This window comes from Polypterus senegalus, chromosome 4 (assembly GCF_016835505.1).
Source record: "Polypterus senegalus isolate Bchr_013 chromosome 4, ASM1683550v1, whole genome shotgun sequence".
Taxonomy (NCBI): domain Eukaryota; kingdom Metazoa; phylum Chordata; class Cladistia; order Polypteriformes; family Polypteridae; genus Polypterus; species Polypterus senegalus.
In genome coordinates, this window is record NC_053157.1 from 149,382,496 (window position 1) to 149,407,768 (window position 25,273).

General features: G+C 35.5%; 1 protein-coding gene across 1 annotated transcript in view; it reads left to right on the forward strand.

Annotated features, from left to right (window-relative positions):
• The window catches only part of LOC120527721 (limbin-like), a 220,501-nt gene that overhangs the window by 145,762 nt on the left and 49,466 nt on the right, over positions 1-25,273 (forward strand). Inside the window, exons 14-17 of the mRNA XM_039751471.1 lie at positions 8,390-8,853; positions 10,892-11,099; positions 14,597-14,734; positions 16,678-16,905. Of these exons, the coding sequence (XP_039607405.1) occupies positions 8,390-8,853; positions 10,892-11,099; positions 14,597-14,734; positions 16,678-16,905 (1,038 nt within the window). The remainder of the gene's footprint in view (positions 1-8,389; positions 8,854-10,891; positions 11,100-14,596; positions 14,735-16,677; positions 16,906-25,273) is intronic.

The window sequence follows — 25,273 nt, forward strand, 5'->3', positions numbered from 1 at the left end:
CAACAAAAGGAAGTTGATCGAGTGACATAGCGTGTTGGAGAAACTTGAAAGCTCACGTTCACAAAATCGCACAGTGCCGGAAATAAAAAAGTCGCCGTGAAAAGCCGAGTTGTAGCCCACTGTCTGAGTGTCATATGAAAGCTTATTAGGGTACAGAGAAAAAAAGGCACACAGTGGGGAAAAAGCACGAAATGTCAACTTCAATCTCGACATTTCCACTTTAATCACGTAGTTTATTTTGTCATTAAAGTAGAACATCATAAACTTCATCTTAAAATCGTTTAATTAACCAGTTTCTCAAATCACATCATAATTAAAGTAGCACGTTAAATGCTTTGTTTTGTATTTGATCTTCTATGTGCCTATGTGTGTGAATCACTACTTGCTTCTTAAACCGGCTCTCTTCCTCCAACTGGACACAGAATCCATTACATTCGTGATATTACAGCTCTCTGAATAACTAAAATACTGAGATGTATACGTGATATCATTTTCATGATGATAGGAGTTAAAGCACGTTATTAAACATGTGTTTCACTTCAATGAAATAATTTATTGCAGCAGTACTCAGGGGCAGCTCTAGGCTTGTGGTGGCACTGGGCAGAGGAAGAATCGGTGGCTCCTTCGCCCGCCAATGTCAGTAAGGTAGCTTATGCACGGTGGATGGCCTCGTCCGTTGCAGACACTGCATAGCCGCCTCGTGCTCATGACACAAGCATTTAACTTTGGCCGAAATTTGTCGCTGCGTTTTTAGCTGTGTTGTTATTTTCTCTTTCTGTGTTATATTCAATATATATTGGCATAGCTGTCACTGCAGTCAGTGCTTTTCTTTCCCCAAGTAACCGATCGCCACACAATCAGCTTTGTAATAGAAGTTAAGCCATCTGTAAGCTTAGCGCCGATTCTTCAAAACGTTTAAGGAACATTGAAATATCTTCGTAGTACATGTTTAATTATTCTATCCTTAACGACACTCCCAGTGAAGAATATAGATTATTTAAATGAAGTTAAAGTTTTATCTGTATAATTTAATAAACATATTTTGCTGCATTTCAATTTAAAAATGATATTGTCATCATATGTAAATACGCTCTTTATAAAGTGGCTCAGGTTGTGCGATATTATAACTATAGTGCAAGTTTACAGTGGGGTGATTGTACTTATAAGTACAAACAGTTCTACAAGGTGCAATTGATTAAGTGCATTTAAAGTTTTTGGGATGAAACTGTTTCTGAACCGCGAGGTCTGTACAGGAAAGGCTTTAAAACGTTTTGCAGTGGCTGAGACAGCGTGTCCTTGAAGCTGTATACCGATAATTCTCTTTCCGATCAGCTGCTGCTGTGATTCACACTCAGATACAGTGATATAAATACTCCGAGTGGTGCAGTGAGAGTAATATGGAAAAAGATGATCCGCTGTGGCAACTCCTAACGGAAGGAGCTGAAAGAAGAAGAAGAAGAAGGAGAAGTGAGAATAACAACGCTAAACCAGTTATGGTATTTGGAATACTATGGCTGTTCCCTGGACCATTATATTGTTACAAGTTAATTACAATCAGATGCGTTACACTAATAAACAATATGCGGTTAGTTTCAGTGTATTTATAAAGCTGCATCAGGAAAATAATGAGTAACCACACAGGAACAGTACCATTGCTTTGACGCTGAGTGCCGCCAGTCTGCAAAAATGAGCGGTGAACATGCGTACGACAAGGCATGAGGTACCGTTGGAAAAGTGCATGGCTTTACACCAAGTGTAGGTTTTATACATTGCGATTTGAACGTGGAAAAGTTCTTACGCAACATTTCTGTGCGTACGCACTGTTTATACATGAGGCCCCAGGTCTGCTCCATTGCCTTGCCATTTTTCAGCAGTTTTACTGCTGCTTTCACTTCTTCAGTTCCTGCTTTACTTGTAGTGAACGGAGTGTCAGGTGGATTAATAGATGGGCGAGCTGCTGGTGTTCTTGAAAAATTTCCCTACACCATTGCAATCATTCACTTGGTGATCACACAAGGTATTCATCCATCTTCCTCATGTTATTATTGAAATTTTTGGTCTTGCTACTTAGCCTTCTGAGAGTGCGGTAAAGGTTACAATACTCATGTTTGGATGCTGCTTCCTCTAGGCTATCTTCCACTTTGTTCCAGTTCTGCTATCATCTTCAGGCGAACCTCCCAGTTTAGCTGCTGATAGAGTTCACGATTGGTCATCTTTGCCTGTTTTTGTTTTGCTACCAGGTCTTGGCACTGGTCTGAGATCCAGGGTTGCTTTTGATGTTGAGTGATGGGGCACAGTGGTTTGGTCGCATTCTAGAATGGTTTCAGAAATTTTCTTTTCTGTGGCGTATACATCGTCCAGTGGCTCCAGTGCTGTAAAGTCGTTGGAGAAGGCCTGCTGGAGTTCTCGCTTTCATTTGGGGTCCAACAGGTGCAACCAGCCAATCTTGGCTTGAGGTGGTTGTTTGTGCTTGGATCGTTGAAGGCATAGCCTCACTGTGGCCTGGACAAAGTAATGGTTGGATCCACAGTCTGGTCCCCTCATGGTGTGTGCATCCTGAAGTGATAATCGGTATCGTGAATGGATCAAAACGCTGTCTAATAGTGCTGAATCTTTCCCAGATGGATTGCGCCATGTGAGTTGGTATTTGATGTGGCAAAGAACAACAGTCACGTACTGTTATCATTGATTTCTCCATTTCCAAATTTACCCATCGCTGCCTCCCATGGGTGTTGAAATTGCCAGCCAGGATGGTCATCTCGGTTGTAGGAATTGAGTTGAGCACATTTTGAGTTGTGCATAAAATTCATCCTTGACTATGTTAGTGCTGGACTCAGTTGATGCATGAATTAAAAGAATGTGGGTTTTAATGTTGTCATTGACAGTGAGTGCTGCCAGCAGGCTGAATATTGGCTGAAAAGAGTTTATGCTTTTGATAGCTCGGCTGTCCACCATAAATCCTATACCTGCTTTTCGTTTCTCGCCTTCAGAGTAGAGGAGGGTCATCGTTTTGTCAGTAGTTGGTAGTTGAGCAGTTGTTGTCTTAGATCCAGTGAGACTTATTTCTTATAATGCTGCAATCGATATTTTGATAGTTCTTGCGTGACAACTTCCTTTTGTCCAATGTGATGTCCAGTTCATACATTCCACGCGGCTACTTGAATCTTCATTTTTGTGTTAATGAACTTCTTATTTCAGCCATTTAGGCATTTCTTATCAGCACCCTGGGTCTGAAGTGCTGGCACATCAGTTGTCCCAGATGCGGTAGCAAGAGTGCTTGAATTTGGTTAAATTTAATTTTCCATACAGTTTCTTGACTGGTTTCCCCAGTTTCCTGACGCCAATGGCAGAGTTAGCATTAACATTGCAGAAAGTACAAAATGGTAGTGGATTTTGCTTCCAAATGACAATAGAAGTCAAGGAAAGACAGAGAGAGAGTGAGGTGGTAGAGAGCTAGAAGAAAATTAAAAGACTTTCTAGTTGACAGAGTTAGCAACCAGCAAGAGGACTGCTTTAGAGACCTAGATCTTCAAAGGAAACGATTTATGCCATTTCTGCACATAGAATAACTCTTTCATGTATTTCTAGTAGTCTAGTTAAAAGTAGGACAACCTTATTTCTGACACAATAAGTGATTTGGAATTCATGTGCTTTGTTGGGGTGAAAGCTGATAGTTTCCTGTATTGGCAGCTACTGTATAAATGTGTCTTAAAGTATCTGTTATTCTTCTGCTTCTTTTTTTTTGTCTTTAGCAGCTTATTCATTGGTGGGGGTTTTCAGCATTCTTATTATAGTTGGCTCACTTGCTGTTATTTAACAGCTGATTAAAATACATAACATATTTTTTATTATACTCAAATGAAATATAAAGCTGTTTTGCTTCCTATGATTTCATTTCATTAGCACACAGATCTCCGTTAAGTTTTCTCCAGTCACATCCCTATCACATCAAAACAGACCTGTTTCACTTGACAACAGCATAAGGTGCAAATATGTAGTGTTGGGTCTGTACAACAGCCATAACTGACACTATTACTTGAGTGATAAACACTGGCTATAGATCTGTCGACTTAGGTTACTAATCTGATACATTCAGCAGACTCATATGTGTGGAAGCATGTTTAAATAAAGCAACTTTTTTTTAAATTTAAATGAAAATGTATTTGCTAAAAACTTTTCACAGTGCCTGTGTTGTTAGCTATATCCATAAATGCTTCTTATGTCAAATTTTATTAAATACTTGGCCAAGATAAAACAAATTAGAAAATGTATGCATGGCATAGTTTTCTCATGCATTCAAAGACTTAGTTAACTGTTTTAAAAGTAAGAGTATTTTATTTTTATAAATTTACTCAGAGATAGGTATCATATTTTTGTTTATTGAATATTTTGTAGTAATGGATAATATCCACAAATAACAGTGATAATATAAAGCAATTACATGTATTAGTAGAGTACATACTGTTAAGTAAATGTTTTGAATAGCATTTTACATATGAAATCGGAGCTCAGATAAACCTCTGGTGGTTTATATAGCTTTCACAGATGCCAGATTCCTACTTCTTTTTAGTTGCTGGCTATAGAGGCATTATAGCTAATTTTACTTTCATTTTCTTAAACATATATTTTTTTAAAGGAGGACTTGATAGACAGGTAAAATCTTAATTGCAGTATGATACTAAAATAGTTGTCTACATTGAGCAATAATGGACAGCAAGTCATTATTGCACTTAGGCAATAAATTACATTTTAGAGTCATTATAATATATTATGTATCCCTAAGGTATTTAAGTGTAACATAAATTCTGAGTATGTTTTTTTGCTATATGCGTGGTGAATTACAGAGCTGTGCTTAGGGAGCTCCATTCCTCTTTAACTTCTAGATAAGTTAATTAACTTTTTGCTCTCCTTCCTTCAATTTTCACTTTTCAAGGTAAAAAGAACATTAAACTTACTTGATAAGTCTTCAAGTGAAAGGAGAAGTGAGTTGATGTAGCAGAGGTTTGTGCAAGCTGCTGAAGTGATGTTAATTTTTTACCCATGCATGCAACAGTTGACAATTCATTAATTTATATGGAGTACCAGTTTTACTGTGAAGTGTGTCTAACAGAAGTGTAAAAGAGGAAAATATACAAAATGTACAAGCTGAAATAATCTCTCCTGATGTAAATTTGAAACAGCAAATTAATCAGTAATTGAGTTTGCACACAATGTTTCTGTTTTAAAATAGATTATATCTAAAATTCTCCAGTGCTTTTTAAAAGGATTTCTTTAATTCCAAAAGTATGTACAGTGCCATGTATTTGAGATAGCTCAATGATAAATGACCTTTCATGACAAATTTTCTTGAAGAGTAATTGTACCAAATATGAGTGAAATTGGACCACTTGGAGCAGAGTTATTTCATGCGGGCAGCCAAACGTGACAAAAAAGTAAACGCTGTTCACATTTTAGGTGAACACACCTAAAATAAGCTTATAAGAATTACAACACCCTTGCTATTCTCCTGAAACATATTCATCTTATATTATCCTGTCTGATTAATAGTAGTATAGCCATCATTATGGCATAGAAGAAAGCAATCTGACATTTTCTGCACTTTTTTTTAATGGAAAACTTGCAGATGTCCAAGTAGAAAGATCTCAAAGTGAACATAAACCTAAAATCTAACATTGATTTTAAAATGTCCAGTATTTTCAGTTCAGCGCCTTGATTGTAGAGAAAAAAATGCAAGTTTTTAGATGTGTACAGTGGCGTGCAAAAATATTCAATCTCCTTGAAAGTCATTACAGCTTTCTACATTACAAAGACTTGTACACATATTTATCCATTCAATATTTTTAATGTAAACTCTTATGCTGTAACAATACATTTCCAAAGTCAAAATTCACCATTTCTGCAGATATTCAACTGAAGAAGAAAAAACTCAAAAGTTAGTGTTTGCATAAGTATTAAAGCCCAACACATTAATACTTTGCTGAGAACCCTTTCGCTGCAATAACAGCCTTAATTCTTTTGCGGTAAGTATGCTTACTTTTGCACATTATTCAAGAGTTATTCTTCCCCATTCTTCTTGGTACAATTTTATAGAGATTCTCTTGGTGTATGGAATGAAGTCTCTGGACAGCAGTTTTCAAATTGTGCCACAGATTCTTAATAGGGTTAAGATCAGGACTTTGACTTGGCCATTCAATAATATTCACCTTTCTTTTTTTGAGCCCTTCCAGTGTCACTTTGTCCTTATGATAAAGGTCATTGTCATGTTGAAAGATGAATCCTGCCCCAAGCCAAAGGTTCATTGTAGACTGGAAGAAGCTCCCCTGCAATATTCTGTGGTATTTGTGTCCATCCTTTGTCCCTTCAATTCTGAAAATATTCCCTGTTCCAGCACATGAAAAGCATCCCAATAGTATGATGGTGCCACCACCATATTTCATCGAAAGTGTGGTGTTTCTTGAGGCATGGGTACCGTGAGTTTTTTGCCACACATGCGTCTTTGAACTCTGGCCAAAAAGTTCTGTTTTGGTCTCATCTGACCATAAAACCTCCTAGATCTTAACTGGGTCTTTCTCATGCTTTGTACCAATTGCATTGCATTCATACTTTTATGTGGTCCTTCTTAAGGAATGGATTCTTTCTTGCTACCCTCCAGTAGAGGCCTATTTTATGGAGAGTTCTTGAAGTTGTGGACCTATGCACCTTCACTGCTGTTTCAGCCAAACAGTATTGCAGACTTCTAAGAGTGACGGTTGGATTTTTGTAAATATCTTGTTCTGATGTTTCATTTATTTTAGTAAGAGTCTGGGTGCTGTGATGACTATTCAGCTTTCTGATAATGCATCCAACAGTGCTTAATGGGACATTCAAACTCCTTGATATTTTTTTTGTATCCATTTCCTGCCTTGCGCATTTCAGTGACTTTGTTTCTCACATCAGCAGAATGTTGATTTTTCTTTATTTTTGCAGTGACTGTCCAACAAAGACTATGATCCTTACAAAGGGTGCTTTTTATATCCAGAGAGATATAAAGGACTCATAGGTAGTACCTGTTTATGTTTAATATTGGTCAAATGACTGACAACTTTGTGTCATTTGTGATTAATATGTATAAACCTGGAGCTTCCAAAGCACCAAGGTTTAAATATTTATGCAAACTCTTTTGAGTTTTTCTCCTTTAATTAAATGTCTACAGAAAATTGTTTATTTTGACTTTGAAAATTTATTGTTACAGCATAAGTGTTCAAGTAGAAAATACTGAATGGATAAATATGTCTACAAATCCTTTGTCATACAATATGGGAAAAACTGATGCTTACTTTTCCAAGCCTTCACTCTTTTCTCAACCTCCTCTTATTCTTTGCCTGTCTCCCAATTTTGTGAAGGAATTGTTTGTAAAAGATTTTTTTTTTTTTTATTATTTTCTTTATTCATTTTATTCACTTAGTTTCTTTACCTTTACCTTTCATTTATTATTATTTATTTCAGGATGTTCCGATCCATTTTTTGCAACCTTTATCTATACTGTCTTAAATTAAGAATTAATACTGCTGTTGGTAGTTTATATTTTCTCTGCACTTACAAAAAATAATAGCAGACTATACAAGCTGAAAAAGATGTGCATGACATTACATTTAATGAATGAAAAAGATATACTGTATATATACATATATATGTATATAGTATATGCATGTATAATGTGTATATATACATATATGTCTCTCCTTACCCCTCTCCATTGCACTTAGTTCTCTGTCTTCTTGCTCAGACTTGGGAAGGTACTCTCTTCTAGCCAGTGTTATTTTTTTATTTTTTATGAAGATTTCATGTAGGACATTTTACTGTCATGCACAATGTTTGTTGATAAACTTGTGTTTGATAATCACATGTCTTCTGTGCAATTCCTAATAGGATGTTGGGTTAAATCCCACACTGTATATAGTGTAATTCGAGAGACGTTTTGTTTAAACTTTATCAAATACATCTGAGGCCACATCAGGATCACTTTTGTGAAGCTTTTTTTTAATGTATGTTATGTGTTTGAGTTAAATTCAGGAGCAGTTTAAGAAATTCTGTTATGTTTTGAGTTCCTTTTTGTATAGAATTACTGTTCCATCAGTTTAGGCACATACATGAATTATGTGGCTACCAGCCATAAACTCTTGTCCCTGGACTGAATGAAGTTAGAACAGGAATTGCTAAAATTTTAGTAAATCACATATATGAGTATTCTTTCACATAATTTTTGAGTATTAATTGCAAGATCATTTGGGGATTTGTATCTCTGGATATTGTCTCTACTATTTTTTTGCACCTTATCAAATCTATCAGGTTAATAAATTGTGTGAATGAATTGTTTGTTTGTCTAAGTTATATATCTGTTTTGTTTTAGCTTCAAGAACAATACCAGAAAAGGCAAGAGCTTTCTGTCATTCATAAAACGTCAAGAGAGTGCCAAGACCTGGTTGACTACCTCAACTGCTGGCAAAAGCTTCTTCTGTTACAGTATGTTGAACTTGGGGATTTAATTAATAATCTTGATGAAGAGGCAGCTGCTGACATCAGAAAGGTTATCATGCGGTTGCTTCAGAGTGCCATAACTGAAATTAAAGGCATCCAGCCAAAAATTTCTCAAGAGCTGTTGTCATTAGGCTTACCTAGGCATGCAGTTCAAAACATAGGATTGAAGCATGAACTGATAACTGGTGCACTACCTGAAGCCCAGGAGAAACTTCACAAAGAAGGAAAAATTGCAGTTAAAGTTTTACAGAAAACTAGGGAGACATTGCAAAACCATCTGGATGTGGAAGTGAAAGAACAGCAAGACTTAAGAATGAGAGAAAAATCTATTTTCAAGTATGTACATAGTTTTTCTTAAAGTTTTTCTCAGATTGACAGTGTGATTTGTATTATCAAAATTAAAAACATTTAAATGTTAAAATGCTTATAATTTTAATATTTATTGTTATAGTATTAATCGTTTTTCTCCATGTCAAAGTATTATACTATAAGTAACAATTTAAACAGTTGCATTTTAAAACAGGATATAGTTACAATTAAAATAAATCTGCATTAAATAGTAATTTAAAGCGGCTTTTAAACTAATTTGAACCTGGTTGACAAGAATAAATCATTTTTTTTATTAATTTGTTACTATGCCAAATTCAAATTATTTTTTGTATTTGTTTTAGTAGCAATTTACAAGTCATAAGTGCAGAATATACAGTATCTGTTTACATTTTTTAACACTTGGACATATGATAGATTAATTACGTACCTTTGAGTCTATATTTAGCATCTTAGCCAGGAGTTATATTATGTTTTAAAACTATCAGCTCAACAGAATAATGTTAAAAGAAATTTGAAAAGAAAGCCGTAGAATATAATACCTTAATTAATTGAATAATTACTCTTTGTGCATTGATACCCATCCATTATTATAATCACTAGTTACATTTTACAGGGAATAATGATTCTTCTTTTCTTCCAAAAGCCGTAGGGGCAAAATTTTATTTTGAGCTTTGCATATTCAGGGATTGTGTTGACAGTTAGTCCTTATCACGTGAAATACTTTCTTTGTTTTTTATCTTCATTCTGTTGTGAATAGTAGAGAGTGCACCATTGGCTTAGTTCTTTTAACCCTTTTTTAAAAATTTTGTCCTGTCAATGTTATGTTTTATAAATGTTGTTTGATTTGTATATATTATTTATAAACCTCATACTATGACTATTGATATAATTGTTTTAGGAATATAGGAAAGGCAATCTTCATCATTTAAACATCAAGATATAGAATCCAAAATCATAGACATTTCCTTTATTAAATACACCTTTTGTATGTTTTTCTAGCAAGTTTAATCCAGTTCTGAGTATTTAAGGACCAGAGTCACACTTATTAGCATTTTAAATATGGCAAGAATGGTTCCAATGCATAACAGACCAATTGAACATAGACCTCCTTTGGATTGGCTAGAAAATTGGGGCTCCAGGTCAAAAATGTGTACGTACTCCACACAGAATCTAACAGGGGTGAAAATCAAACTCAGGATTCTAGATTGGTATGGTAGCAGAGCTAATTACTGCATTAGCATGTAATTCTTAATGCCTATCCTGTACACTAAAATTTGCACAAAACTGGAAAAACAATATTTTTTAATTTTCCAAATTAAGAACTAGAACTTGTCATTAAACTTTTCTCATTATAGTTAAAGGTCCTGATTACATGACAGAACTAAAATTGTAAAAGAATTGTAAATGAGTTTAATGTTTCAACAAGTTAACATTATACATAATATTCTCGAACTAGACTAATCCAGGGCAGGATCCTGAGGCACTGGTGCTAGGTAGGAACCAACCCTGGAAAAGACACTAGGCTATTGCCAGTAGTAAACATTTAAAATTTCTTTTATATTGCATCATTGATTAAAGACAGTAATGCAGTAGGTAGGAACATGTACTCATTTGTTAATTTGCTCTGCTACATTACATTAGATTTACATAAATTATCTGTTATAGTCAAATTACCACATTATATCACTTTTTGATTAATGTATGTAATTTTAAGTAGTTCAGCATAATATAATGTAACCTTATGCAAACAAATACATGACCTGCCATAATTTCTTCCAGACTGATATCTGTTTTCTTTTTTTTTTCATAGTAAATAGTAATAGAAATTGTCATGTCTGTTTTTGCATTGTATGTTTTTGGCTCTTGTTGTGTCCCATTTCCATTATTAAACAAATTCATCACTGAGTTGCTCATGATTTGTGAAGTAATACCTTTTCTACAGTTTTGAAATTAAATAATACTGTGATATTAAGAAGAACAAAATGTATACAAAATTATATTTTCTGTAGTCATAAAAATATTTCTTTCTTTATATGAAAACTAGAAATCTCAGTAAGGCACAGCTTACATTATCTGAGGATGATCTGCTGAAGATGAAGCTAGAGTTTCAAAACTGTTTCTCCCAGATGGACAAGTGCTTAGTCCTGCCAAAGGCTCAAGCTAGGTCAAGGCTTCAAACTTACTTGTCGGAATGGAGGAGAGAAATGTTGAGAAACATGGAACATAGTCAGAGTGAGATACATGGTAAACAGGTAATGAACAGTCTATATGTGCTATACGAAACCACAATTATAATAAATAGCTGTTTTAGTCTGCTAGTAAATAAATGCCACTCAATGACTGTGCTTAATAATAACGAGGGTAACAATGGCATATAAAAATTACAGTGTTGCTTGTGATGGCCATGTTCTTTTGTTGAAAATTATTATAGGAGCAGGGAGGAGGGTTGTGAGTATCCGCTGATATCTGCATTCAAAATAGTTTTGTTTATTCAACAGACTATTTTAGATTATATTTATACATTGAATGCAGTGTTTTTTGATTGCCTTTGTTTTTATAGAAGCACAGATATACTGTAGTTTGGCAGCTGGAGATGAACTTATAATGATTAAATAATTGATAGAAGAGATATGTACATTAATGTGGTCCAATTGAAGATTAAAATTTTGATAATATGGCAAATTGTGTGTGTTATCATACATCATTGTGTGTATTTTATGTAATGTTCTGGGTGATTTTCATAAACTTTCTAATCAATAAATTTTCAAAATTCAAACAGTTGATGTAAATATAAAGTACTTATGGAGGTCCCAGTCTCAGAGTCTTTGATCCAGGGCTTTAGAATATAGTTTTTCAGGTGACCCTGCTCCTGTGAAAGTGTTTTCTAGTATAGACAGTAATGGTAATTCCATTGTTTACTGTTTCACTTTTCCTTTCTGAATTACCATAACACTATTTTTGCATTGGTAACAAAAGATATCTTGTTTAGACATTCCATTTGCAAAAACTTGTTCCAAAGGGTCACAGAGAGCCACAGCCTGTCCAGACAGTTTTGCATGCAAGTTAGGGAAGTATTCTTGTTATACAAGTGCTTTCCAAAGTACACTCACATTTACTGTTACCAATACAATTTACAATAATCAGTTAGCTATAGTCATCAGTTAACGTATATTAGTTAACTAGTCTCAGAACTGAAGAAAGCACTCTGGAAGTGTGAGGCAGCAAATAGCACCAGTACAGTATTAGTATAGTTGTTTCAGGAATTAAGAATCAGGAATTGGTTGTGTATTTCGGTACATGATCTGTAAGTCATGTATGGTTTTTCAGAAAAAAATTGGACGTTCTAAGTGTAACAAAGAGAATTGTTTAAAAACTTCTGTAGTTTTCCTCATTTGTTATTTTTGAGTTCCAGAGATGTGTTATGCATATTATATGAAGCCCTCTGTATCATGGTGGAATAAACCAGGTAACCCTGCATATTATGGTGAAATAAGCCAGATAACTACAACATAAACATAAGAGTCTTTATCATTTTTCAGAAATGCAACCCTGAAAGCTGTATCTAAAAATGTATATTGACGAATGAGCTCATTTTATACAAGTTGGTTTGTGATCAGTTTATGTGAAGAATTTTTATATAAATTTTACCATGGTCTTTGTGTTCAGTATCTAGAAAAGTCACAAATTCTGTAAACTCCAATTTTGACTATTTAACATTTTTTTCCTGAACATCTTTAATGTTTATTTTTCACCGGGATTGAAGCATGAATATAAATAGCAATGTTACTTCTTAGAAGCCATAACTCAAGTATGGCATGCAGCAATCATGTATTCTGTGGAAAAAAAGAATAAATATATACAGGGTGACATAGAAAAACGTGACCATTTGAAAAATCCAATAAAAATAGAAGAAATCCAACAAAAAAAATTTATTGACAGCAATTGAACCACTACAACTTGCCTTTTAAGAGACAGTAATTTAAATTATCAATGTCTGAAAATTACATCCTGTAGATGGCGTCCTCTTGTACGTATGTATTCTTCCAATCTGCTCTTGAGGTTCCCCATTGATCGCTGCAACATCTCAGCTGGAATACCACGAATATCGTCTTGAATTCTTTGTTTCAGTTCATTCAGTATCCTTGGCCGAGTCATGTAGACCCGACTCTTAAGGTAGCCCCACAAGAAAAAAATCACAAACAGACAAATCTGGTGATCTTGAAGGCCAGGGAATGTCACCAAATCTTGAGATGACACGGTTACCGAACAATTCTCGCACAGCTGCCATTGATTACCTTGCAATTGATTACTAAATTACTAAATGGCGAGATAGTTTACAGCTCAAAGTCCCTGTTCCACAGTGCTGCCAACTGTACATGGCTGCCACTACGCATTTCAAAAGTTCCCGTTTTTCTGTGTCACCCTGTGTGTGTGTGTGTATATATATATATATATATATGTATATATGTATATATATATATATATATATATGTATGTATATATGTATATATATATATATATATGTATGTATATATATGTATGTATATATGTATATGCAGTATATACAATACAACCCCTATTCAGAGGTAATATGGGCTCATGCAACCTTGGATAAATGCAAATTTGAGTAAAATTGGTCGCCGCAGCCATTTTGGATTAAAAATTCGAATATAAAAGATATTGCCAATCTACGTATATTGTACAGTATCACTTTTAAGCATCTTTTCTTGACTTAGTGAATTTAATATTCCTTGTTTCTTTGCCGCTGTGTTCCGAAGTTGCCTCAGCATCAAAATGTTTGCAGGTGTAATGTCTTCCTGCTATTCAGTATGAAAAAGTGCTGTTTTGATGGCATTTAAACTGTATGCACTGTATGAGAAATCTTGTGTGGATATTCTATGCAGTCCTTATCATTGTATTAACAGTGTAGCATGCATACATTTTCAACGCTGGTAACACACTGACAATAGCCAATGAGGTGCAGTTGGGGACGGGAGAGTGAGTTGTGTCCACATTCCCATACTCACCAGCTCCTCGACCGCCTGCTTGGTACAGTCAAGGTTAAAAGTATAGTATTTACTTGCTTGGTACATTATTCACTGTAAAGCTTTTATGAATTATAAGAAAAGTAATATATTAGACTTACAGGTCCACACTGGGTAATGTGGAGCATCAGTTAATCGGGGTGTAGATAATCTGGGTTCTAATGTATATACATAAATTAAATTTGTGAAAAGAACTGCAAAAGCAGTTTTATCAGCTTTTATCATTATATTCATCTGAATCCTTTTTTATAATATATCGTTTTTAACACTAGAAAGGCAAGGGAATAATAGATATGTTAATGGTTATGTCTTTCTGTGCCTGTTGTTTTGATTTTGGGTTGTGGAAAAATATTGGTAATTTTTTAAATAACATTAATGAAAAGAGCTCTGTTCCTAAATGTAGTTGCTGTAAGATTTCCTAGTTCCCTGCTGTTTAAACTGCCAATCAAAGCCACAGAAACACTTTCATTCCTTATTCTGCTTGTTTAGTTTTACTTAATCCTAAAATTTTACAGCCATTTGTTTTGATAATTCTTAGCAGACAGTGCCTTGTTCAGTTTCTTTGGTCTCTTTTGTCAGTATATATTTTTGTATTTCTTTGTGTGTAAGCCTCAAGGATTATCCTAAATAAACAACCAGTCTTTGAGTGAGTCATACTTAATTGGTTAAATTCATCCAATTTATTTTATTGTATTTCTTAACAGTTAAAGATTAAGAAACATCCTGCCGAGACTAACCACAGTGAAGAATATTTTGATTTTAAAACACTAAAGAGAATGACTGAAAAGAAAATACATCTATATGAGGAAGAAAAACAAGTGAAAGACAAGATGATGGAAAAGGTAAAAGATATAAAACTAATTAATTATGGCGAAAGACAAGATGATGGAAAAGGTAAAAGATATAAAACTAATTAATTATGGCAAGATTCTTTAGCCTTTAAGGTTTTGTCTTGGTTTTGTTACTCATTTCATAAAGTATTTACCAGTTTTTCCCCTCAGCTGTGTTTTAACTTGTATTTTCAGAATATAATCAATGATAGCTTTCACATTCGCATTTTCAGCTAAAAAGGTGATATAAAGTAAGTGAAAATTGTTCTAGCTTCAGTATCTAATTAATACCTAGAATCTGAACCTAGAATAATCAGTCCTAATACAGTACTTGAAGTGAGTGGCCTCTGAGGCATATAGCAATCAATAATTTGGAATCTTCAGTACATTTCATTGACTTAAGGATGGCTGGATTAAAATAAATATTTACAGAATCAAATTTCTAATACATCTCTCTGAGAGGGCAAATATTTGATGTTTCTTTGCAGCTCAGACAATTCTCTTCTTTGTTTAAGATAAATCTGTACACATCTGTGCAAAGTTTTCTTGTGACTTGTATTTTAAAAAATAATAAATCATGAAGTACTGCGGTGGGTTGGCACCCTGCTCAGGATTGGTTCCTGCCTTGTGCCCTGTGTTGGCTGGGATTGGCTCCAGCAGACCCCCGTGACCCTGTGTTCGGATTCAGCGGGTTAGAAAATGGATGGATGGATAAATCATGAAGTAACATATCAAAAACAAATATCAGTTGCCGTACTACAACCTAATATTATTTTTGCTTCCTCATAGAGTTGGAAAGTGTTATTGAAACACTACTACTTATCTAAAAGTCTGTCTGTGTTATCCTTTATATCTTCCGTTATTTTGCATGTGATAGATAGATAGATAGAATTTTATTTGTCCCCCGGGGGAAATTTGGCCTTTTACAGAAGTATTACTTAATAATCTATAAAGTATAAAAATGTGACTATCATATTGACTGAGCTGTCTGCAGTGTTGACTCTAGGAAATACTACAGTTTTCTTCTTTTAAGGTAATACAGCTATTTACATTTTGAATTTAATAACCATAGTGAGCTTCATTCCATCAAATCATACTATATTTATCTTTCATTTGGCATACTAGAGAAGTAAACTAGCCTTGATTGGATTTATGTTTTAGGTTGTTTTAAAAGATACATGCAAGTTATTAGTTTATTTCCAAAAAATATACTTTTTGCAGCAATCAGTAAATTGTAAGTGGATTCACTAAATTTTTATTGATTTGATTTGTGTTCTGTGGCATCCCTGTCTTTCTAAGGATAGAGTCAGGTACCCCATTCCTTTGATTGTGTACCTGTCATCTACACTTCCATTAATGATGGCCTCTCTACTTTATACTGATGTCCTTTGGCTTTAAATGTCTGATTGATCTGCATACCCCTAGCACTCTCTTCCTCTCTCGGAGTCTGAATACAGCATGTGATTTTCCACAGCCATGTACCTTGGCCCTGGCAGCCTCTTGCCAGCCTCGAATATGATATATTTAAACTCAGATAGTTTAATGTTTAATTCAAACATTACATTAACATGGTATATTTTATTTAACTGTCTGCTTATAAAATAAAGGAACTTCATTGTCTGCTGTTCCTTACCATATCAGTATGTGGCTAATGTTTTTATATTTGCATGCAATGTACATTAAGCTAATTAAACTACCTGTATTGCTTAGTCAAATGTAATTTGTAAATAAAGAATGTATGTGATTACTGTAACATTGCTAATTTACATTTTTTGTCACTTCTATTTTAGTTCAAACAAATGTCTTTTTGATCAAAAGGAAATATTCAGTGGCTTTCCAGGCCAGTAATGCATATAGGAATTTTCAGAATTAAAGCAAGTAATCAATAATCCAATTTTTTCTCCTGAAGGGTGACCTTTGACTAAATGCAGTTGACTTGCATGTATTCTTTTTAGGTCCTTGTGGAAATATTATATGAAAGGGCCAACTATCTCAAGGCTCAAGAAGAAGGCCTTGCAGTACATATTACCGCTTTGCAGCTTCAAAAAGCTGAAAAGAGAGTGAGGACGCTAGAGACGTATGTTGCCATTCTGAATGTACAGTCATTACTGGTAGAAGAACTGAGGATATCAGGGTCAATGACAGGACCCTCATTGGTAGAGATGATCCATAAACACATCCAGGTATGTGACAAATCATTCTTTAATTTTCATTTATTTGTGCAGTGGACTTTCTACACTGGGGTACCCTGTAGACATTAACAAAAATAATGTCACTGTCTGTTTTTGGCATGTATAAACAGTATGGCATACTTTAAGAAATCAGAAACAACTAAGAAAACGTACATATGACACAATATTCAGGTGTGTTTGCTGGTTTGAAAGTTGGAGGATTTTTAAATTTTCCAGTATGTTCATCAAACTGTTTTGATCACAGTTTTGTTTATTATATTTTTGTAATAGTAATTGATATTCAAAAATAACAGTGAAATAGAATGTAATTATATGTGCTAGTAGTATTCATATGCTTTCTAATACCATTATACAATATCATGTAGCTGAAGTTGCTTTCATAGGCTGCAGACTCCATCTCAAGTGTGAAAATATTCATGTACTATATTTAGTTGTTGTAGGATGTGGAGGACCTGTGGCTAATTGTAGTTCACATTTTTTAAACATTAAATTAATCAAATATTTAAAACCTATGCTGAAGTCTTATGGTAAAATCTGAACATGACAGATAACATCATGGTGCTTGGCTGATGAATTATAGTTTCAGAGAAATATCAAATCATTATAATGTTTAGTAGTACTACACAAATCACGCATGAGTTCCCTTCACCATGAGTTTGGCAAAATCACAGAAATCACAAATCCTGCAAGATGCATTGAAGTCAATGGGGAAAGAGGAAATGAACTAGTTTTGAATGGAGTATAATAGTGCAATGGCCTTTTAAGTGTCCCTGAGGGCTAGGGAAACATCTGCAAAGTATTCTGGACCAATTATTGTGACCAAAAATGTGACCTGAACTGCTAAGCACTGCTCCACCATGCCTCAGACAACAAAGGATGCAGACGAAACACTAGCCAAAAACATAATACAACAAATCACCGCAAACTAGCAATACGTAAAAAAAAATATTCATTATATCATTGCGCTAATAGAGTTCCATTAGAACATTAGAACACTCTAGACCAGGCATGTCAAACACGCATGCGGCCCGCATGACAGATCCTAGTTAGCGCTGATCGAATCATTTCTGCCTTCTGACAAAAGCGCGTTTTCCCATGGCATTACGATACTGGAAACGTCATCTGCTAGTATAACACAAGCCTTTACCAAACTTAATGAGCCGCAACGTCACAACTGAAGTGCTAGGCTGCAGCAGCGGGCAGCAGGCAGCAAGCACGGCCTTAGGCATGTGCAAACTGTGCACCTGCACAGGGCCGCCACGCCAATATATATTGAATATAAAACAGAATGATAAAATAACGACACAGCTGATGGCAATGTAGCTGAAAAACATTGTGTTTTTTGCTAATTAGTACGCTGTATTTACTAATGTCGCTAGAGTCGGAGCAGTAAGCTATATGTAGTATTATAACGTTCTGCCGTAATGTGAATATAATGGGCCGGCACTTGGTTTTCAAGTTACGGACATGTGCGTATAGAAGCGTGTCATGAGCACGAGGTAGCTATGCAGTGTCCGCAACAGACGTAGCCATCCGCCGTGCATAAGATACCATATTGATATTGGCAGGCGAAGGGGCCACCGATTCTTTCTCTGCCCACGGCCGCCATTAACCTAGAGCTGCCCCTACTAGGTTACATTACTGGCTGGGCTGCTGAGACTGGCCGCTGAGCAGAACTGACCATCACGAGTAGTAATAGCTCGCATATTTTCACGTTTTTTTGCTCTAGTTTTATGTAATTTTGTGCTAGTATTGTAACAAACAGTTAGTGCAGACTACAGCTGAAGATCTGAAGTGGACGCAAGAAGTTGGTGAGTTGTTTATTAACACATTTTTGTGATTTTGAGTTTGTAAAATTAGTGTAGGTCAGGTGGCTTTTTGCGTATAGCTTATTTTACAATATAAACTTTGAGGTAAACTTAGTAAAGTAAAATTAGATTTTTGGAGGATTTGTTTTCCAACTTGAATTACTTAGCAATGAATTCAGTGAGCGTTTTCATGATTTCAGTTCACATGAAAAGGACTTTGCACTGTTCTCTTACAACGTTGAGAATGCGCCTGAGAATATCCAAATGGAATTGATTGAACTGCAGTCAGATTCTATTCTGAAGGCAAAATACAATGAAGTTGGTGTGCCAGGCTTGTATGCTTACCTGCCACCCTTGCATGTGCAGATCTGTAAGTTGGCATCAAGAGTACTGTCTGTGTTCGGAAGCATTTGCCTTTGTGAGCAATTGTTTCATTAATGAAAGCTACCAAAACCCCACATTGTTCAAGACGTACTGTCGAGCACCTTTCATCCCTCATAAAAGTTGCAGCTGCACAAGATTTAAAGCCTGATATTGACGAACTGGTTACTAACAAGTTTCTGGACAAAATAAATATATCTCACACTGTAAGACTCCTATATAAGCAATGAATATAATATAATATAAGGACCTAGCTAAGAGGCTAAGACTCTAATTGTACGCTGTTGTATGGAGAGTGTATGGAATAAATTGCTTTTATTTAAATTTTAAGTGTTACATTTTTTAAAGTTTTCAGTATTGGGAAGAAAGCTTTGTATAATATTATAATAGTATTTGTTACAGTGCGGCCTGCTGATGCACGTTTGGCAGTCGAAGCGGCCCACCAATAGTAGTGAGTTTGACATGCCTGGTCTAGACGAGAACAGGCCATTCAGCCCAACAAAGCTTGCCAGTCCTATCCACTTATTTCTTCCAAGAAAACATCAAGTCGAGTTTTGAAAGTCCCTAACGTCTTACTGTCTACCACACTACTTGGTAGCTTATTCCAAGTGTCTATCGTTCTTTGTGTAAAGAAAAACTTCCTAATGTTTTTGCGAAATTTACCTTTAACAAGTTTCCAATTGTGTCCCGTGTTCTTGATGAACTCATTTTAAAATAACAGTCTCGATCCACTGTACTAATTCCCTTTATAATTTTAAACACTTCAATCATGTCACCTCTTAATCTTCTTTTGCTTAAACTGTAAAGGCTCAGCTCTTTTAATCTTTCCTCATAATTCAACCCCTGTAGCCCTGGAATCAGCCTAGTCACTATTCTCTGGACCTTTTCTAGCGCTGCTATGTCCTTTTGTAGCCTGGAGACCAAAACTGCACACAGTACTCAAGATGAGGCCTCACCAGTGCATTATAAAGGTTGAGCATAACCTCCTTGGACTTGTACTCCACACATCGTGCTATATATCCTAACATTCTGTTAGCCTTCTTAATGGCTTCTGAACACTGTTAGAAGTTGATAGCTTAGAGTCCACTATGACTCCTAAATCCTTCTCATAAGGTGTACTCTCGATTTTCCGACCGCCCATTGTGTATTCAAACCTAACATTTTTACTTCCTATGTGTAATACTTTACATTTACTGACATTAAATTTCATCTGCCACAAATCTGCCCAAGCCTGTATGCTATCCAAGTCCTTCTGTAATGATATAACGGATTCCAAATTATCTGCTAATCCACCTATCTTGGTATCATCTGCAAACTTAACCAGCTTGTTACTTATATTCCTATCTAAATCATTTATATATATATAAAAAAATAGCAGCGCCCTAGCACTGACCCCTGTGGAACACCACTCTTAACATGGCCAGTTCTGATGAGGTTCCTCGCACCATCACCCTCTGCTTCCTGTGTCTGAGCCAATTCTGCACCCATCTAAAAACATCACCCTGAACTCCCACTTCTTTTAACTTGATGCCCAACCTCTCATGTGGCACCTTATCAAATGCTTTCTGAAAGTCCAGATAAATAATATCATAAGCTCCACTTTGATCGTATCCTTTTGTTGCCTCCTCATAGAATTCCAACATGTTAGTAAAACACGACCTCCCTCTTCTGAACCCATGCTGACTGTTCAGAATAACTCCTGTCCTTGCCATGTGTTGCTCAATCTTATCCTTAATTCCTTCCATTAATTTTCCTGTGATGCATGTTAAGCTTACTGGCCTATAGTTGCTTGGATCTGCCCTGTCACCCTTTTTATATAATGGGATGATATTTGCCATTTTCCAGTCCTTCGGAATCTCTCAGTGCACAGTGACTTCCTAAAAATATGTGTCAAGGGTTTATATATGTACTCACTAGCCTCCTTAAGAACACAAGGATAAATATTATCTGGTCCTGGTGATTTGTTTGATTTCATCTTATTTAATCTGAGCAGCACTTCTCCCTCTACAATTTCCAAATCCCTCAGTACCTCCTTAGTAGTGCGTTTACCTCTGGAGGTTATCCACTTGCTCACTTGTAAACACCTCAGAAAAATGTAAGTTTAGGGCATCTGCTATTTCATTGTCTGTATCTTTTAATTCCCCTTTACTATTCCTGATGAACTTGACCTCCTCCTTAACTGTTCTTTTACTACTAAAATACTGAAAGAATCTCTTAGGGTCTTCTTTTGCCTTATCTGCTATATTCCTCTCCAACTGTCTTTTAGCCTCCTGATATCCTTCTTAATGGTTGCCCTCATGTTCTCATATGCTCTACGATTCACTTTGCAGTCATTAGTCTTATATGCCTTATCAACAGTTTTTTCCTTTGCAACTTCTTTTTTAAATCTTTATTAATCCATGTTGAGTTTTTTAGTTTCCTATTAATTCCAAATTTAGGTATGTATCTTTCCTGCATCACATGTAAAACATTTTTAAACCTGTTAACCTGCTCCTTGACTGTCTCCACACTTAAAAGCTTATCCCAGTCTATCCTACTTAGACTTTGTCGCATCTGCTCAAAATTAGCCCTACCAAAGTTCAACTTAACAATTTTAGTCTTTGCATCTGCACTCTTACAAAATACTGAGAATTGTATTACATTATGGTCACTTGACCCTAGTGGTTCAATCACCTCTACACCCTCAATTCTATCCTGATTATTACAAATACTAAATCCAGACAGGCTTCACCCCTCGTTGGTGCTTTAACATGCTGTGTTAAAAAACAGTCACTGATTACTTCTAAAAACTCCTGCTCTTGTGCTCCTCCATCTGCAAGGTTATCCCAGTTAATATCTGGATAATTAAAGTCCCTCATGACTATAATATCTCCCTGTAAACTTGTCTTCTTGGGGCACACATTAACTGTGCAATGAAGCACTGGTGCAGGACTGGCTCATTGCATCACTTGAAGTCTCAGTTATGGGTGTAGCTGAAACATCTTTTTTGTTTCAGATCTTATCAAGGAGATATAAATACTTTGTAAACAACAAGTCTTTTGTTATTGCTTTTATTTTACAGGATCTTGTGTGTTTTCTTTCTTGGGGAAGTAAAGGGCTCCTTTAAAGCATATTTTGCCTTGTAGCAACAGTTCTGTGCCATGGCTACTTGGAGAGAGTGCTCATAACTTTCTCATTTTAGTCATCTAATGTTCCCCTCAAATGAAAATACTGCAAAGTTTTTGAATGTTTGTTTTTTTAAAGCATGCTCCGTGCAAACTGTGACATTTTATAGTATGCATGTTTGAAGATACTGTGTATGGCCAATTAAGCTATGTGATGTTATGCAGGCCTCAGAAAGCATTATGGGATTTCGGGAACAAAAATGTTCATCTAAACTGACTGTACAGCGAATTTCCAGAAAATATTTGTCAAGACCATCGGTGAATACAGCATATTCGCTGCAAAAAATGTTTTGCCAAACCTTGCCACTAATCTTTAGGTAATGCACCAAGTGTAGTTGATTTTAGTGTAATGGGAATGCTGAGTACAGATTTAGTGACTGTAGCATAAATTGTTACCATGCAGTCTTTCATACATTTTTCCATTGAGAAAATTTGTATTATTGTTTACTTTTAAGGACTCAAACATCTTGTCCCTTAAATGTTGTGATGGAAAGGTAAGCTGCTGTGACTGAGGTTCATGCAAAATGCTACATAGCCAAATAGACGAATGCGGAGGCATGGTCAGACTGTTACCATATAATGAAACCTACCCTTGCATTCTGGTATAGTAAGGGGCAGTATTTAACCTGCACAATGATGAATAAATAAACAATATCATTCATAGCATATTGAAAAAAGAATATCAATAGTGAATTGAATAAACAGATACACGCATAACATCATACCTTTCTTGTATGGTAATACTTAGTCATCTAACCTTGCCTTCATTGAAAACTACCCCATTCCAGCGCACATGACTGCATGTGTTGCACTGTTTTGCCATCAAGGGGTGACTGGCGAATGAATAAAAGACAAATATATAAAAAAAGTTAAAACTGAAAAACAGTAACTAATCCAACGTTAAAGCCACACAGAATTTTCTCTGTTTTAAGATACAAGATGAGTTCATAAATTTTCAATAGGAGATTTTTAGAGTTCAAAATTGTGTATAGCACACTATTCCTGGCAAATTTCTTTGAAGAACGAGTGTGCTAAATTTCAACAAATTCAGTACACTAGGAGCAGAGTTGTTTCATTCGCACAGAAAGACAGGCAAACATGATTATCATAGTAGGCACTTTATGCATTAAATTTGAATGCTCCTAAAAGCACTTCTCAGTTTTGGGTTTTAAAGAGTAAAAGTTTTACTGTATTTAGTATAGAAGCCCAATTTAAAAACATAACAGTTGCTTTATTGTTGGAAAGCCAGTACAGTATAGTCATCTTATAACTGAATCATTTCTTAATCATATCAAATTGAGCACTCCAGTTTACAAAAGTATAATTTTATTATGGATTAACTACTTGCTATCCAAAACTGAAACTCTTGAAAACGTTTCTAATGTTAGTGGACTATAACGAATTAAGAATTATCTGCATATATAGTGTGGCCACTAGGGTGCACATTAGCTCCCCAAACCCAACACGACCAGACACCAGGCACAAGTTCAGCAACACATTTTATTTTTCTGCTGGGGAAAACCCTTTCCTTCATTGCCCAACTGCACAGCACATTTCATAACCACCAAGCACAGTGAAGCCCAACAATGACACTTTCTTTTCTTCTTCTTCTTCTTCTTCTCTGTCTCTGTCGCTCCTTCCGCTTCCACTCCTCCTCCAGCAAGCTTAGTCCTCCTCCTCCTGCTCCCCCCGACTCTGGCTCCCCAAATGATGGCAGGCAGCAGCTTTTATGCTACACCTGTGAGTACTGCAGGTGGCTCGTTAGCAAGGACCAAAAGCACTCCCAGGTAAGGAGGAAGCCTGATGTATTAAGGCTCTGCAGCACCTCCTGGCAGACCTCACGGAACCCAACAAAGTTGTGCTAAACTCCAATTCCCGTGGAGGCCCATGGGAATCTGAAGGACTGCTGCACTCCTGGAGGGCTGTCATCTTCTGGGGTAGGCAGTGCCCTGTATATTTCTGCTCCCCCAATCCTTCCTTTAAGAAGGGGTCCCAACAAGATAAGGGCCCTGGCCTTCCTTCAAATAGTCATTTGATGCAAGTCCAAAACCAGTGAAACAGGACCTTCTTAGGTGTAATATTAGTGAATATATTTTTTTTATTTTGAGTTATGTAAATATGAGTATGTGCAGACAGATACCAAATACATTGTGGGACCTACACGTGAAAGCTAAGGTTAGATCACTTTAAATGCTTCCATACTTCTCATCTTCTTGTTCATTTTGTGAACTGAAGTGACCATACTTAAGTTAATAAAATATAGAGTAAAAAACATTTACAATCAAGTTCATGTTACTGAGGATCTAGGAGGATGCATGTTATGCAAGCAAATTTTCGATCGTAAGGATTACCATAAAAAATAAAGAAACAAACTTCTGAACCACAAATAAGATTGAATTGTTCATTTTTATTGCAAGTTATAGAAATAACCCTTTCTAATATATAAACTAAGTGTATCACTTTTGTTTTATCCACATATATACTCATATTAAAAAAATCAAGAATTAGTAATTTTGAGAAAGGGACTTGACATTAAGAACAACAAAAAAGTATAATCGACTCATAAAAAAGGGAAAAAAATCAACTTACAAAAATCTTTCCATGCTTCCTGCTGTGGTTTAAATGCCAAAAAAACTTTCATCAACATCATTCATTGCAGCAGCAAAGTACTGAAACCGAACTTGTCTTCAGCTAAAGACACATCTTCAGAGGTACTTCTTTCTTTTCCCAAATCTACACAACAAGAGAAGACAAACAAGGAACTAATTATAGATGTATGACTCTGGTTAAGTTATTAGTTGACAAAGAAAGCCATTACTTGGACTGTCTTATTGTTGCATGTTTATATCTGATATTTACTTTATTATTTTTTCTTTAACTTTCTTTTATTTTTCATTTTTAATATTAATTGATATTGTTTATTTCTTTTGCTTTAGTTAGTCATTTATGTCAAGTTAGTACTGTATTGATGTTTAATGTTTTGAAAAGTAGTAACAAATACTTGTT